Source organism: Patiria miniata, unplaced genomic scaffold, assembly GCF_015706575.1.
Source record: "Patiria miniata isolate m_02_andy unplaced genomic scaffold, ASM1570657v1 HiC_scaffold_6, whole genome shotgun sequence".
In the NCBI taxonomy this organism is placed as follows: domain Eukaryota; kingdom Metazoa; phylum Echinodermata; class Asteroidea; order Valvatida; family Asterinidae; genus Patiria; species Patiria miniata.
In genome coordinates, this window is record NW_024037073.1 from 9,059,847 (window position 1) to 9,075,724 (window position 15,878).

At 41.0% G+C, this 15,878-nt stretch overlaps 2 protein-coding genes across 2 annotated transcripts; both read left to right on the top strand.

Annotated features, from left to right (window-relative positions):
* The first annotated feature begins 7 nt into the window (after nucleotides 1–7).
* Nucleotides 8–9,191, top strand: LOC119743066 (phospholipase A2-like). The gene is made up of 5 exons (XM_038219410.1): nucleotides 8–109; nucleotides 802–1,007; nucleotides 3,943–4,117; nucleotides 6,499–6,647; nucleotides 7,670–9,191. The coding sequence occupies exons 2-5, from the start codon at nucleotides 926–928 to the stop codon at nucleotides 7,819–7,821; spliced, it is 558 nt and encodes a 185-aa protein (XP_038075338.1). The 5' UTR covers nucleotides 8–109; nucleotides 802–925; the 3' UTR covers nucleotides 7,822–9,191.
* Nucleotides 9,192–10,229: 1,038 nt separating this feature from the next.
* Nucleotides 10,230–15,774, top strand: LOC119743431 (basic phospholipase A2 RVV-VD-like). The gene is made up of 4 exons (XM_038219831.1): nucleotides 10,230–10,470; nucleotides 12,633–12,780; nucleotides 13,476–13,615; nucleotides 14,652–15,774. The coding sequence occupies exons 1-4, from the start codon at nucleotides 10,413–10,415 to the stop codon at nucleotides 14,822–14,824; spliced, it is 519 nt and encodes a 172-aa protein (XP_038075759.1). The 5' UTR covers nucleotides 10,230–10,412; the 3' UTR covers nucleotides 14,825–15,774.
* The last annotated feature ends 104 nt before the right edge of the window (nucleotides 15,775–15,878 follow it).

Consider the following 15,878-nt stretch of genomic DNA (forward strand, 5'->3'; position numbering starts at 1 on the left):
AGAAAAAAATGCTTCCAGTCGCCACTTATAGAGCGCCGGCCACGTCCTGAGTGCACTCGGCCAGCCCCTGAACTGATGGACAGTTACAAATCCGAAATTTTGCAACCCGGTAAGCATTTATGACTATTTACATTTGCCATTCCTAAATTGTGAAAATAATGTTTGCTAAGAATAGACCTGGGCCCAATTTCACGGCGCTGCTTAACAGTTAGCAGAAAAGCTGTGTTTGGCATAGCAGAAAAATTTGCTAAGCTTAAGCACTATTTCACGGCGTTTGTGTGCTAACGGTCGCGCGTGCATGGAGATTTCTATTGTTACGTCACTAAGTTAAGCAAATTTGTCCCCTGAAGTAAGCGTGCCTTTTACTGTGCTTATGCTTACGGTCTCCATGAAATAGACGGAGGCTCTGTTAGCAGAAAATCGTGTGCTTACCAGCGCCGTGAAATTGGGCCCAGCTGAAATCAAAACAGCAAAATCCTACTTCCTTGTGGACTAGGACAAGTCTACCCCCATGGGTGTAATGAATCGATAAAGCGTGACGAACATGTACACTTTCTATGCTTCTATGGATTCATTTTCATCCTGGTACTGAAGAGGCGGCGTGTGCTGTGTTCATCTCAGGGGCATCTATTGACGAGGGTTCGCGCCGTGTGGGAGATTGCACGGCCGTGTTAGGGAGTTGCCATGCTGATGAAAGGCTGCGCGCAAATAGACATTATCCAAAGCCCGCCTAGCACAATAGGAAATTTTGCGTGGCACGGTCATCGTTGCTATTCATTGTTGGTGTTTCCTTTTTATCAGGAACTCATAACTGACGGGAGTATTTGTGAAATCCAGCGTCTGCTTGCAGGTCGGAGAGGCAACCTGGAGGAGAAGGGATGATATAATCATAGCGTCCCTGGTGTTAGAATAATCGATTATAATAATGAGATTCTCGAACAAGATGGAGGCTACGTGCAGGTTGCTGATTATGCTGGCTGTTGTGATGGTCTCAATGGCTATCGTAGGTGAGTGCGGTTTTGTTCTACGGCCGTAAAATAGTTGACAACCCGTAATTGATAAGTTGTCAGTACTTATTCCTCATATTTTCTTGATCATCATCATCATGATTTAAAGCAAGTAATAAATCTCAAACTGCCATAAAAAATGATGGAAAGATTTGCCCTTAGTAATTTTCCCAGCTAAATGGACATGGCTGATAGGTAGGTCACTGCATGCAGGGGAAAAGTATTGATGCCAATGTATGGAATTCTTCTCAAAATGATAAAAACAAGCATGTTATTTGTAAACAATACTCCGTATGCTGGTCAGTTTAGCCATTGAGATTTCTCCACGGTTTAGCCAAATGCGACTTGGCCAGCCTGATAGGACTCTTACAGCGATAAACGTGTATCCTAATTATGTACTTTTGTGAAGACCATCTTAAATTATATGAAAAATGCCAAGCCTTTTTCTTTACCCAAATTTTAAAAAAGTTCGTACGCACAATTAAAAAAAAAACTGTTTAATGTACCGAAGATTAATGAATATTGCATTACTATATATAAATTACTACATTAATTTCCCCTTTGACGTGAACCGTTGTAAACGGGGAATGTTGCTTTTAAAAAGACGTCTCTATGCATGAACTTGTAGGCGGACCTGTACAGCTGGAAATATCCACGATTCTGTTCACCGTAATTTTCACGAATGAATAAAATAAATGAAATAACTAAAAATTACTGTTATCATCATATCAACTCAGAGAATCAAATTTCTGGCATATTCTATGTTTTTTTCTTGCCAACTTTGATTTCCAAGATGTTCAGGGGGTTTTCTTTGATACATTTTGATCAATCATTGTATCTGTTATAATTCTGTTGTTCAAGTAGGTAAGGTTGTGTGTCACTTCTTATATACGGTACTGGTATATCCAACAAACGTCTCTCAAAATAATGTAATTTTAGGTTTTACACGAAAGAATAATGTAGATATTTATTATGTGATGTGTCAGCCTCAAAATGCAATGTATGGTTCTTTGAAGGGCACCCCGAGATTTGTAACTTGACGTTTGGTTCGGAATGACCTGGCCGTCATTGGTAGAAAATGGGCACGATCAAGGCTGGCCACCATTAATGCTAGTAGCCTTGACCAAGGCGTTGGGCTTATCGATTCGCCGATAAAAAAAAAACCGCCGATAAGAAAATCCCTACTCAACTTGGCAAGGCATATTTGCGTGCACATATCGATGCCCGTACGCTGCTAGTGAGAAAGTAACTTGTACCATACAGCGAGGCTATGCTTGCACGTACGCACGTACATGTACACACACGTACTCGTACACCCATACAACAGCCATGCACACACAGTACATGTACATGCATGAGCTAGTCCGCGTAACGGCCACGCGGCGCGTATATCCCCCACACGCACGTACGTACACCCACACGCAGAACACAGTAGGCCTACATTTACTGCCTTAATACACCATGCGTACAGTCCGTACTCACGTGTGTGTGCTTGCTGGTTGTGTTAGCCGTTCGTACGGACAAGGGTCGTACACGCACGTAGCTGCGTTGATTGTGGGTGCAGGGCCCGATTATCTCCCTTCGACAAAAAGCCGAGAGACCGCATTGAACAAGGCTATAATGCTAGTGGCACTCTAGGCCTTTCTTTTCCTTATAATCAGCCGGTGCAACCATACTGTGACGCCGTTATCTTCTACTTCGTCTTCACTCCCTCTTCCTTCTCAATATATTTGCCAAACTGTGCCTTGGCCGATTTCAGCCAAATTTTGACAGTTTATTCCTTGACCGGAGTCGTATCTTAAGTGACCAGCGTGTGGGGTGAAAGTTCACCTAGTTTTACTAGTGGTAATTTTCTTCAAAATACACAATGTTTTTTTTCCTCCCATAGCCATGATCAAACTAGTGTTTAAACAGAAATTGGTCAGGTTCACTCCGAACCAAGCCTCAGGTTGTCCACAGAATTTGGTCAATGGTCACTTAATGGTCAGTAGGCCTAAGGGTCATTTTCTTCAAAATTACAAAATGCTTCTTCGCCCACAGTCCGGATCCAATGAATGTCAAACGTAGCCAGTGTCTGGAGCAAGCCTCGTAAAGATTGTGCAGAATTTGGCTAATGGTCACCTAATGGTCAGTAGGGATGTAAAATGCTTTTTATTTTTTTGCCAACATTCCTCAGCTGATATGAACCGACTTTCGTCAATTACATCCTTAACCTATGTCCCGTTTAGGGTTTTAGCAGATTTCAGGCAGTGGTCACTCGGTCACCGGATAAAACTGTAGAGGAACCTTCTAAGAAGCTAAGCTTGTAATCGTAGGCCCCTTGTATGCAAATTTAAAGTAGCTTTTAATACATCAAACACAGGACAAACAATAGACAAGGACAATACACGAATTTTACAGGGTTAACAAGCAGGATAAGATTTGTAGCACGAGCAATCTCGAAGTTAATGGGTTATACGTGGTCACAATAATTATACAGCAGGGTCGATTTATATTTCCGTTTGAAAGTAGATACATTTTTAGATGTTTTCAGGTTCTCGGTAAATGAGTTCCACAGCCTGGGTCCCTCATATCTAATAGTTTTTTGGCTGAAGATGTGCGAGTCAATGGGAGATGGAAATTAGAGATTTGACGAGTATAATGGGAATGAACATCAAAATTCTGGGAATGAACATCAAAATTTCGGATAAAGATTGAATAAATGGAAGATGGTGAGGTGCCAGAAGCAGATTGATACATTAGAGACCCAAGCTGGTGGAAATAAATAACTTTAACTTTCAAAATCCGTGGAGGAAAAGTGGAGGAAAAGACCACAACAATCGAAGTTTAACCAGAAGGAATGTTAGGGGGGCGCCATAATCCCCTTGGGTGTTTTCTCCACCAGTCCCCACCTCAAATCACGTTTGTTTCTCTCACATCGATTCTGAATGTACAGAGGCCGGAGACGATTCGTATACCAGAGTCCGGACTCGACGGGACCTGATTGGCTTGGGGAACATGATCAGTAGCGTGACTGGCAAGGGGCTGTTCGGTGTCATGACCACGTACAACGGCTACGGCTGTTACTGCGGGATTGGTGGACATGGTGAACCGGTGGATGACGTAGACAGGTAAGTCCAAATCAAGCAGCGATTGATTTACAATGAAGTGCGCCACCCAGTGGCGTAATTTGAATATATGAGCTCCGTGCGCTACCAAAAGAGTGCGCCCTTTTACATAACAACGACGTCTCATGCATGGGTTGGACATTTCGCTGGTTGACGCGCACTGTTCCTTGTATGTGACGCACGTACACCAGGGGATTTGTACTATGTACCCGCAGTGGCCGCGCTTCGCAGCAAAAGAATTTCAGTCAGGTAAGATGGCGTCGTTTGGTCACCCCCAACTGTACTCTCTTTGCCGGTGAGGGGGTACTTGGGAACGGAGCGGATATAACGGTCAATTTAAGGATGCAAGTGGGTCCAAAAGTGGCGCCTTATAGGGTTACAGACCAGTAAATCGGTCCGAAATTTCCTACGCCGGCCAAATCACGATTTGCATGCCCTCAAAATCTTCAGCATTTGAGCTTACTGTGGGGCATGAACTGGAGGGTTTGTAAAAAATTCGGGTGGAAGCCGTGCACAGGACTGTGAGCTTGTAGTTCCGTTCAATTTGGATGAAATTGGGGCCCTTAAGGCGCTCTATTTTGCAACGGGGTGTAGGCATCGTTTTTCAAAATGGCGATGGGCTTCAGGATTATTTTCAGGGGTGATCATCTTCAGATGGAAATTTCTCCTAAAAGTCATCAGTTGACCCCCCGCAAATTGAAAAGAAAATGAAAGATGATGAAATAAGCTTTAATTTGATGTGTGTCTCTAACACCTTGGAGAGTTGTGAGTATTTTTCCCGAATTTCTGATGTGGGAGCATTTACCATTGGGGTCTATGGAAGTTTACTTACCGGTCTGCAACCATAGCCGTGCTGTGGAGGGATCCCTTTTCAAAATGGCTACTTTTCAAGTTCGGGAAACATCGTTCGTTTTTAGGGGTGGTCTTCTTGGGTAAGAATTTCTCCAAAAAGTCATTGGTCAACCTACCAAAAATTGAAGAAAAAAAATGAAAGATCACGTGTTGATCATCATTTTTCTGTGCAGCCTGAACACATGTGAAAGTTCTGAGTATTTAAAAAAAAAAAAAAAGTATGCGAATTTTTATACAGGGGTGCACCCTAAGTAGATCGCCGTACGTGTATGTCTGGTGCCCGTCACATTCATAGTTACTACCACTAGCGCCACCAAGCGTTCAGCCACGAAGATTTCACTAAGCCCTTTAACTTCACCTGTCGAGATCATGCAAGCATGTTATATTTTCCGTTATCCTGCTATGTTACTTTGATGAAAACTACAAATACATCGGTTTACAAGCTCCAAACAAATCTGCCGATCCTGATTTCCCAACGTGTATACATAGTTGTTTTACTGATGCTTTATCCCCTACACTTTCTCAAGAAAGAAATTTGTGGGCTTTACATTAAAACAAAATTCATAGTACACATGAACATTCGTAGCCTATGTATTTTTTGTGCACACGATCTCAAGGGGCCTTTTCCCATGCTGTGTCCGCATGGACAAAATCCAACAGACTTTGGATTTGACAGAGCCAGGTGCTAGCTGGGGGCCGTTGGACCGGTGAGGGGGGGTTCATAAAAAAATCGCTGCCCCCGTGATCCCCTCTGAAAGTAACAGAAATTGGCTTCCCTCCTCCTCTCGCGAGAACCCTGTATGGCTAGGCCGCTGGGTAGAGCACCTCTGTCAGATGATTCTATTTACGCTATATGTCTAGTTCATTCTTACGCTACATTCCAAACAATCCCCTTATTTGTCTTTTAGAGGACATCGTTGCTTGCCAGTACACGCTTCTAACGCATCTCCAGTAGACGTAATACCAGACGTCCAAAGCCAATAATTGCACACAACCCGCACTGTAAAATCGCACACATCTCATAAAACGTGGCCGGTTGCGTTGCGCCACCTATAGTCCTATTTTTAGAACTTGTCGCTCTGTCTTTTTATCTAATAACTAGAAAGCACTCAGAAACCTGAAAATCCACCAAGGCTAAGCAATTCCCCCATCACATTGTCAGTACACCCAAAAGAAATACATTGTACTCGCATAAATGGAAAAGAGTCTTTAAAAATCCTGGATCTACACCCAGATCCGGATCACTTCCAAAGTCTAATCGATTTGTGCGTGTACCAGGGACGACCCCTAAAATAATTTTCATGCAAATCCGTGCATAACTTGTTAACAAACAAACCAACCAACAAACTAACCAAATCCGATGAAAACATAACCTCCCTGGCGGAGGTCATAAATTAATTGACTTCCTGAATGCTGATGTCAGATAATTTGTCTGGAGGAAATGTAACTCTTGTTTGCCTGTGTTCCATATTCGTTATCTTGATAAACTAGGCGTGAGCAAAGTATCTTTTCCTTTCCGTTTTGTCCATAAGATGCTGCCAGACACATGACCAATGTTTCACAACTGCACAGAAAGGAGTATGCTCCACTTCGAAGAAAACCATCTACAGCCAGTCCTACAAGTACAAATCCAAAGACACCTCTAATAATAAAAACGGCGTGCACGCTGAAATAGAGTGTAGTGAGTATACAGTTAACGTACTTTCATCTCTTTATACGCCCTTGCGTCAAACAGTGTCAAACGGCCTCGAGAGACTTTTTGCTAAAAAACAGCTCTCATGTGCGTTGGGATGTATGACCACGGCATGGCGTTTGGCCAATTAGTCAATTATTGCTGGTCATTGCTGGTCAGTAAAAGCTTGTCAGTTGTTGCTGGTCAGTTATTGCTGGTTTTTTGCTGGCCAGTTATTGCTGGTCACATTGCTGGTCACTTATTGCTGGTAACTTATTTTTGGTCAGTCTGGTCACTTATTGCTGGTCAGTTATTGCTGGTCACTTAATTGCTGGTAACTTATATTTTTGGTCAGTCTTGTCACTTATTGCTGGTCAGTTAGTGCTGGTCAGTTATTGTTGGTCACTTATTGCTGGTCAGTTATTGCTGGTCAGTTATAACTGGTCAGTTATAGCTGGTCAGTTATTGCTGGTCACTTATTGTTGGTCAATTATTGCTGGTCATTTATTGCTGGTCAGTTATTGCTGGTTACTTATTGCTGGTCACTTATTGCTGGTCAATTATTGCTGGTCTCTTATTGTTTGTCAATAATTGCTGGTCAATTATTGCTGGTCGGTTATTACTGGTCAGTTATTGCTGGTCAGTTATTGCTGGTCACTTATTGCTGGTCACTTATTGTTTGTCAATAATTGCTGGTCAGTAATTGCTGGTAAGTTGTAGCTGGTCAGTTATAGCTGGTCAGTTATTACTGGTCAGTTATTGCTGGTCAGTTATTGTTGGTCACTTATTGCTGGTCACTTATTGCTGGTCAGTTATAGCTGGTCAGTTATATAGCTGGTCAGTTAGTGCTGGTCAGTTATTGTTGGTCACTTATTGCTGGTCACTTATTGCTGGTCACTTATTGCTGGTCACTTATTACTGGTCAATTTTTGGGTACAAACCGACTGACCGATCACCATGTGACATGTTGAAGCTGGCCTGCCAGAAAAGGTTGTTTCATTTTTTTTCTTTTATTTTGCCAATCATCACAGCTCCAGTCTCTCACTACAAGAAAGACAGTGCGGCCCAGGCGCTGTGCTCCAAGACGATCTGCGAGTGCGACCGACAGGTGGCGTCCTGCTTGGCCACGCACAAACACAACGACAAGAACAGAGGCTACGACAGAAAGAAATGCGGATACTAAAAAAGGCTGTTCATCCAAATGCTCAAGAGAATATCAAAAGGTTCATTTGTGGAGATAGTCAAATGAAATCCTGAAAATGAAAATAAAAAAACCGGAACTTTCACGATATTGACGATGGGTTCTTCCATTGGTCATTCGACTCATTTTTTTGTGGACAAAATCGAGCGTTTACATTTTCATAAGACCTTGTTTGCATGTTGATAACTTCAATCCGAAACTGAACACATGAAAATATGGCAGAACAAAAACAGTTCGAGAGGCTTGAAGGAGTTGAGGTTTTCTTGGCAGTTATAATCAAAATTTATATTTAGACAATATGCATGAAAGGGACAGATACAGCGTCCCAAATTGTGTTTTTACGATTGTGAGTGTTTTTTTTCTCGACGTTAGTCATGCGTTAGCAAATGAAAAGACTTGGAATCACATCAAATACTTTTTTTTCAGGAAAAAGTAATAATTTAGATTGGTTGAAACGCAAGTTTATTTTAATGTACAGTTTTGATGGTACACACGATGCGGCCTTTGTTTTCCGATTGGCTGATATTGTCACATGACACCGGAGCTTTGCTGTAAGCAACATGCGTTCCCTTGACACATGGGTATTTTCACTATGGCCACAACATAAGATATTAGGCTTTGCATGGTGGAGTATTGATATCGTTTCGGTTTGCGGTAACACCATGTCACAACTACTGCTTAGAAGATATAGTTATGAAAAGGACTTTTCCTGCTCCGTTAAGTTCTTTTATAACTTAAGGCATGACTGTTCTTATCAGAACTAAAAGTACTTAGCGAAAGTTGTAAATAAGCAGGACAAGTTCTTTTCAGAACTAAATATCTTCTAAGCAGTATTTATTACCACATTGTGTTACTGCAAACCGAAACGATATCTCCAACTGCAGTTGGTGAGGTTTGCTTTCATATATAGCCCCGAATTGGCACGCAAACACTGTAATTATAATGATGTGAATACTGACAGATGAGAATGATATTATACTTCACTTTCCGTAGACCTCACAGTGGATCATATGTTTGTTAATGCTATCAAAGTATTAACCTCGAAAAATATTACTACTATCAAAAAGTTTCGTAATACATGTACAATAGCACATTAAGGATTAAAAATGTAATCCCGATGATTGTGTTCTTATATTTGTAATCATGCATGCAATAATTAATATCTAACTACATGTATATATCTAAATATTTTTAACTTTCAAATTCAAAATGTGCTGCTTCTGTTTTCGACGTCTGTCTATTATACCTTTTGTTTTTAAGAGTGAGATCTATTGTGTGTAGATTATCATCGAAGTATTGTGATATTATTCTTCAACGTGACTATTAAATATCCATACAGTAGAACAAATGAACTCAGTCTGTGTGCTTTCTTGGTCTTAATTGGTTGTCAGCTGTATTGCCCTCTATGTTTTTTTCATGGGCAAATGAAAAAGGTCACGTGTGACAAAAGAATGGGCTTTTTTGAAAACGCTTGTCGCACTCCAAAAAGCAATTTATTATGCACGACAATATTTTGAGGTGGGCAAAATATACATATATATTTAAATTTGGGACATGCCTGATTAACGTTGGCTATTCATCCTAGATCTACATTTGTATTTTACCGATGGAATTACCTTTAGGCCTACAAGGGTGGTGCAAAAAGAAGGAAACCCACTTTTGACTGGAATTTTAACCTACGTATTTACCTCCGCCAAGGAAGTTATGTTTTCATTGGCGTTGGTTTGTCTGTTAACAAGATAACTCAAAACGTTATGGACGGATACGCATTAAAAAAAAAACATTGAGGGGTGGTCCTTGGTACAAGCACAAATCGATTAGATTTTGGAAGCGATCTTGATCTGGGTCTGGATATAGGATTTCTTTCAAGGATTCTTCGCCATTTTGTGTGTGCGAATATGCCATGTGCAGAGACCATGAAATTGGGGCACGTGTGTACAATGTAATACGGGTGTTTGTTTTCAATGGTTTTGTGTGATCTTCGACATTTTGGGGGAATGGGAAGGGTGGCTTTGCGTGTTGGCAATATCATGAGTTACCGCCTGCATGACGTTACAGGCGACGGGTCTGAGTTCGATGAATGGGTGCGTTCCTGTGTCCTTTATACCCGACAGAATATACATGTACATGTATAATCCATTGTATATAGCTTTTAAGGGAGGGGGAACAGACCCCCCCCCCCCAATCGCAGGGTACGCCCTGTACGTCACGTCCTGCAAAGTGCATTCGTCTAGCCTGAGCAACATAACCAACTTCGGGAAACAAAAGCATTCACAACCTTCTATATCAGTCTTTCCAAAGTTGACATTTACAAATCTGCGCGTCATATCCAAAGCCGTGCAAGTACGTCCAACTTTGCCAGTTCCTGTGATGTGTTTAAAAACGGCAACACGGAATGAGTCACTGCACTCTGTGGGATAGGCAGGACGTATATACATGATCTGCTCTGACGTGTTTCTAAATTTGGAGACTAGTTATAACTGCCAAACTTTAGGGGTTGTGGCACACTGCGTGCGAGAGGACGGATCGTGGAATTCTAAATACGGGTGGAGAATTAACACCCTTGTTGAAAAATGGCAGGGAAATCAGTGATGTTTCTTTTTGTCTGCGCCTTGACGCTCATTACTGAAGGTAAGAGTCCTTATTCTACTTTAATTCCATAAAAAGTTGTAAAAAACTCCACTTTAAAGGTTACCCCGAATTTTAAAACAGTCAATAATTAGTCAAAGTTTTGCATGAATATGATTTCGTCGATCTCGAAGTTTTTCTGAAGTAGAGAATTCCCAGGCAACTTTATGAAGGCAATATTCCCTGATTTTTTTTTTTCCTGATATTTCCCAGAGATATTTTCCGAAAATTCCATGAGAAATATTTTCACTTGAACGAGCTTTGCTGGGAAGTCTAGAGGTGGTGTAGTGCAGCCAAATGTTATTGAGAGGTGTGTAATTATTTACATTACATAAACACAAAAAATTGAGTTTTCTCTGATGTTTTCCTGTGACATTTACCACAAATTCCATGAGAAATATTTTCACTTGAACGAGCTTTGCTGGGAAGTCTAAAGGTGGTGTAGTGCAGCCAAATGTCATTGAGAGGTGTGAAAGCCTAATTATTTACATTACATAAACACTAAAAATGGACTGAGATTTCACACATGTCACAAAACGCACCTTTCCCTCCTGGGTCAAGCTCCTGTTTATGCATTGGTATTTAATGAAGAAAGTTTTGATATTTTGAATTGAAAAGAGGGGTTTCATTTAATTTATTTAATGCAATCTCTAGTCGATTTATTGCATTGTTATAATGCTATTCTTGTACATTAAACACAGATGCATACTTTTGTTAAAGTTTTATTCTTCAGACAATGCAACAGAAGTATGGGCAATATTCACAAGTAGGCCATATTGAATTGAAAGTTAGGTAAAATTTTAATTTTTGGAACTTGCGAAGAGAAATGAAAGCACAAGAATTTATGATAAATCCAGTCTGCTTCAATGAATAATTTAAAATTTGCAACTAAACATTCGCTAATGTTCAAAGCCATATTAAAAAACTTTGCAGTTTCCGTATAAATGAATAGGCTTTACGCGTTAAGGCAGAGCCAGAGGGCGATAGTTTTATATCGCCTGGTCAAGCATGCGTGAGTGCAGATTTTGTACATCCATTGTTACTAGATTAAAATGACAAAGAACACACTCTGAGACACCCGTAAGCAAAAGGTCTATCGAATATATGAGTTGATACTTGCAATACGTCAACTTGATCTTCCAATGAGCCGCTGGCTCTTTTGGCGGATATTGGATTTGCGTATTACATGAGTCATCGCCCATAAATACCTTTGCGCCTGTGGAAGTATAATGTACGTGTAGGCCTATATAAAATGTTTCCGTTTCCAAACTGTCTATCTCCAAGGAAACGTGTTACCAACCTCGTCCCAATGGCGTACAGCGGTACGCTACAATTAACTGCTCTCTCCTCCTGGTGATATCATATTATTAAAATAAAACTGGGCACAAGACGGAAACCTTTCTTCATGACGTCCGATCGAGAAGAGCACCTTATTTGCAAAGTCGCAAAAGGTGACAATCAAAATAAAATGATATAAGAAATAATTGAAACGGGAGAATATCAATGTGAGACATTAAATTAAAATCACCAAGTCTGCGATACGTCTTGTAAATACTGCGGTAACCACTCACTTTGTGGGATTCGCGCCCGTTATGCACCTGATGATGGTAAAAACCCTTTGTCCACATGCAAGTCTATGAGATATGATATGGTAAATTAACGCAATGGCACTAAACGCAAAAGAACTGCAATGACGTAATTAGGTGTTAATCCGTCTGAAAAAGAGTGTAGAAGAGGAAATGATCAATTTCAAATTTTGGTCACCTTCTTTAGTCACCGGGTCGAGAAAATTCGTCATTACAGATCAAATTCGTCTAAGATGTTGCCGAATGGCAAGAATTAAGAAATCGATTTCGTCTTATATAAATCAATTACAGGAATTTTATTTCTGAATATCAAGGTTGGTACGGTGTAGACGAGACAAAATTGGATACTTCGGGATGAAAACGTGTGCTCATTGTTTGAATTTGCTTGAACTGAATTTCAAATTGTCTAACAAAAGACAAAATTAAACATTGACAAAATTAAACAAGTGCACTAACTCGATCGATGTTGATGGACGAATTTGAATATTGGAATCGGTGAATTCGAATGATAAACGTTTAAAAATAGCCGAGAAACCTATTGAATTTGTTCAATAACGTAAATACTCTCCTTTTATACAGGTCAGGCGGCCTCCAGACAAAAACGCTCCTTACCACAGTTTGCCCTCATGATGACGTGTGCTACAGGAACCAATCCATTGGAGTATAATGGCTACGGCTGCTATTGTGGTTCCGGAGGGGGTGGAACGCCAGTCGACGCTACTGACAGGTTGGCATAATCATTGGACACTGGCACGCGTATAGCAAAGCTGGTTCCGCACCCCTGGTTCTGGTTCTCAGACCGAAAGACTCTGGTTCCCAGACCGAAAGATTCCCGTATCCGATAATGTCCGAAGTTTACCGAATGCATTTCGTCGACACTCTCGGATAGCGCTCGGGTATTTCCTTGCATAAAATAGGTTTTATTTACCTTCTATGCTTATTGAAAAGTTACAAAATGAGTTGATAAACTTATATCCATTGCTTGCGTATTGCGCGATTGGCGCAGAACGCAGCTGTGCCGGTGCAACGTTAATTTAGGACTAGGAAATACTGCCTCACTGATAGTATTGCTCATGCCTACGTGAGGACTGTGAACGTTACACCAATAAAATGATAAAAGGCACCGGATTTCATAGCAGTCCAAACTTTATGTGACACTACAAAAAGTGTTTAAAACCAGCCAGCCGGTCTTTATCAACCGTTTATTAAAACCGGCCATGTGACGGACTCTCGACCAATAGGAATGGGTAACCTGTCTTAGGTATTTATGAATACCGAGTTTAATACAAAATTAACAATCCAATGGATTAAAAACTTTCTGTGTGTGCCTGTAATGCATACGTATCTCTGATGATCGATGCGAAAACTTGTGCGTGGTTTTTTTTTCTTCAAAATTCAAGCCCGATGTTTTGTCACACGCAGGTGCTGCTATGCGCATGACCAGTGCTATTCAAGACTCAAGAGCGACGGTCATTGCGTCAAGGAAACTGGGGACGTGTACACCATGCTGTATCGATCGAAGCAAAAGAACTGTGGACAGAGTAACGTCCAGATCACATGCAGTAAGTGTATTGCCGGATATGAAGTTATGGGCTATCAGCTTCGGTCCAAAAATTGGGCCACCGACGGTTGTCAAATGATCGAAAGGAGCAATGCTCATATCGATTTTTGGCAAGATATGCACATCTAGAGTTGAAAAATGTGTGATAGCTTTGCAGTGTGAGCGGTGGCAGTTTTTGGGGTGTTATCTCTTATTTTTTTCCCCCCAAAAGGCCGCCAATATGCTCTTTACCGGATTAATTTAATGTGGTAACAAGCATGAGCATTATTCCCCTCATTTGATGCCGACCAAACCCCCAGGCCGACAGTCTTCGATTCTGTACCAAAAGTGAACGCCTTTTTGGGAGTGGCCTTGTATTAACTTTACATGCACCATAGACGCCTTGACGTCACATATTAGGGAAGGTTCTTTAATTATCTCATGATGCGCACAGGTAGACAATTTTTTCTTTTCACTGTTACTGAGCTGAAAAATAACAAAAACTTCCACCGTTTGGGGCGCCCCGTGCAAGTAATATATTTTAAAGATGCAATTGGGTACGTATAATTGTGCTGTTAGACTAGGTATTGTCAAGTGTGAGGTTAAGAAACCTATAGCTTCGAACAAAATGAAAATTTTGGGCAGTAAAATCAAACAAACGTACACTTCGGTATTCCATATACGAATATAAAAATCAAGATTCGACGTTATTTACTTCTCTAGATAAAAACGTAAGCTGTCTAATATGGGGAAATTACAATGATAACAAGACCTGCAGATGATTGAAATTCATGGTTAATTCCCTCATCGAAGGAAAAATATATGTATACAACGTACACATTATCATCAGATTGGGTTGGCCTATTTCGTAACTTACTAAAATGTTCTTTCTTTTCAATTCTTTCGCCGGCAACCTCTAAGATTTTGCTCGCATACAGCGGATTCATTCTTCCAAAACTTAAAAAGATCAACTCTTCATGTGCTCAAGCGCAGAATATATCGTAAAGCAAGCCAGATGAACTACACTGATTCGTTTCTCTTTTTGATTTTTTTTCCAGAGCGTGCAAGGCAGTACAACTGGCTAGAGTCACTGGCCGTCTTCTGGAAGACCAACTGCGCTGCTGGAGCCTGTGAATGCGACCGCCAGGCCGCCCTCTGCTTCAAGCGGAACCGGGGCACTTTCTCTAGAAGCTACGTCAATTATCATAAATACACACGCTGCAGGTATTGAGGTGGATCGGGACTCAGTGAAACAATACATGAACATTAGCATGCTATGGATCCTTAAATGGTTGCACTGATATTAAAGCTTTGGCCGCTTGAATGTGCTCTTATAGTAATGTCGGACGCGAAAAAGTCTATATATGTTTTGAACGTACAGCCCGCATTAATTGGTGCCAATATGACACGTACAATTCTGTGGAAATAACGATCTTGCCCTACCCTTAGCCTAAAAGCTCATTGCCGGTTTTAAACGATAATTGTGTGTGTCACCTTCCCCCCCCCCCCCCCCCCCCCGGAAATGTGTCCCTGGATATTTACCGGCTCACAACCCAGTAAATCTGTCCGGGGACACATTTACCTATAGGTAAATCCCCCTTCGAGTAAAATCTGTCCCTGCTCAAACATTAAACCCCCCGGTAAATTTGTCCCCGTTAGGCGCTATGATGTTGGGAACATTGACCAATCAAAGTAGGCGTTATATCAATGCGGCCATCGCCGAGCCAGGAATTACTACGCGTGCAAAAAGTCCACAAAATACGGATTGCTGCCATTTTTTTTTTTACTTAGGTGGACCTCTGCGCTATTCATCTGCTAATTTGTTTTATGGAGAGCTCTCATTTATCCTCTCTTTGAATACTTTCCAAAATTTCAAAATTCAAAACAATTTCTGGCTGTAAAATGAGTTTGAAGGGGGTAAACATGTAGTGGACACATGGTGGCGCTCCATGTGTGCTCTACACTGTACGCACGGATGCCAACCTCGTTACCAAGAATGCCATTTAGGCCTATGAGCCTTGGAGTGAGGATCCATGATTATAGTGTCCTCTATATAATCCAAAAGGATATTTTGCCGTTTTGTTCATTTGACATTTCTTTATTTTTCTATCAGTGTCTGTGTATGTTTTGATGCCAATGTTACACATCTCTGGAAGATGTTCATAATAAAAGCTATTGAAAAATTACACCATTAGTAATCTCCGTTAATTGTTTGTGTGTGTGTGTTTGTTTGAAAAAACAGTATGCACTCCTAATACAAGAGCCGTAAAATGGAGGTGTTATTG

Bases quoted from the DNA above. Each gene is read 5' to 3' on its own strand.
- LOC119743066 (XM_038219410.1), top strand. From the start codon at position 926: ATGAGATTCTCGAACAAGATGGAGGCTACGTGCAGGTTGCTGATTATG. The intron at 1,008-3,942 runs GTGAGTGCGGTT...CTGAATGTACAG, and splicing joins GGTCTCAATGGCTATCGTAG to AGGCCGGAGACGATTCGTAT. The intron at 4,118-6,498 runs GTAAGTCCAAAT...TTTGTCCATAAG, and splicing joins CCGGTGGATGACGTAGACAG to ATGCTGCCAGACACATGACC.
- LOC119743431 (XM_038219831.1), top strand. From the start codon at position 10,413: ATGGCAGGGAAATCAGTGATGTTTCTTTTTGTCTGCGCCTTGACGCTC. The intron at 10,471-12,632 runs GTAAGAGTCCTT...CCTTTTATACAG, and splicing joins CTTGACGCTCATTACTGAAG to GTCAGGCGGCCTCCAGACAA. The intron at 13,616-14,651 runs GTAAGTGTATTG...TTTTTTTTCCAG, and splicing joins TAACGTCCAGATCACATGCA to AGCGTGCAAGGCAGTACAAC.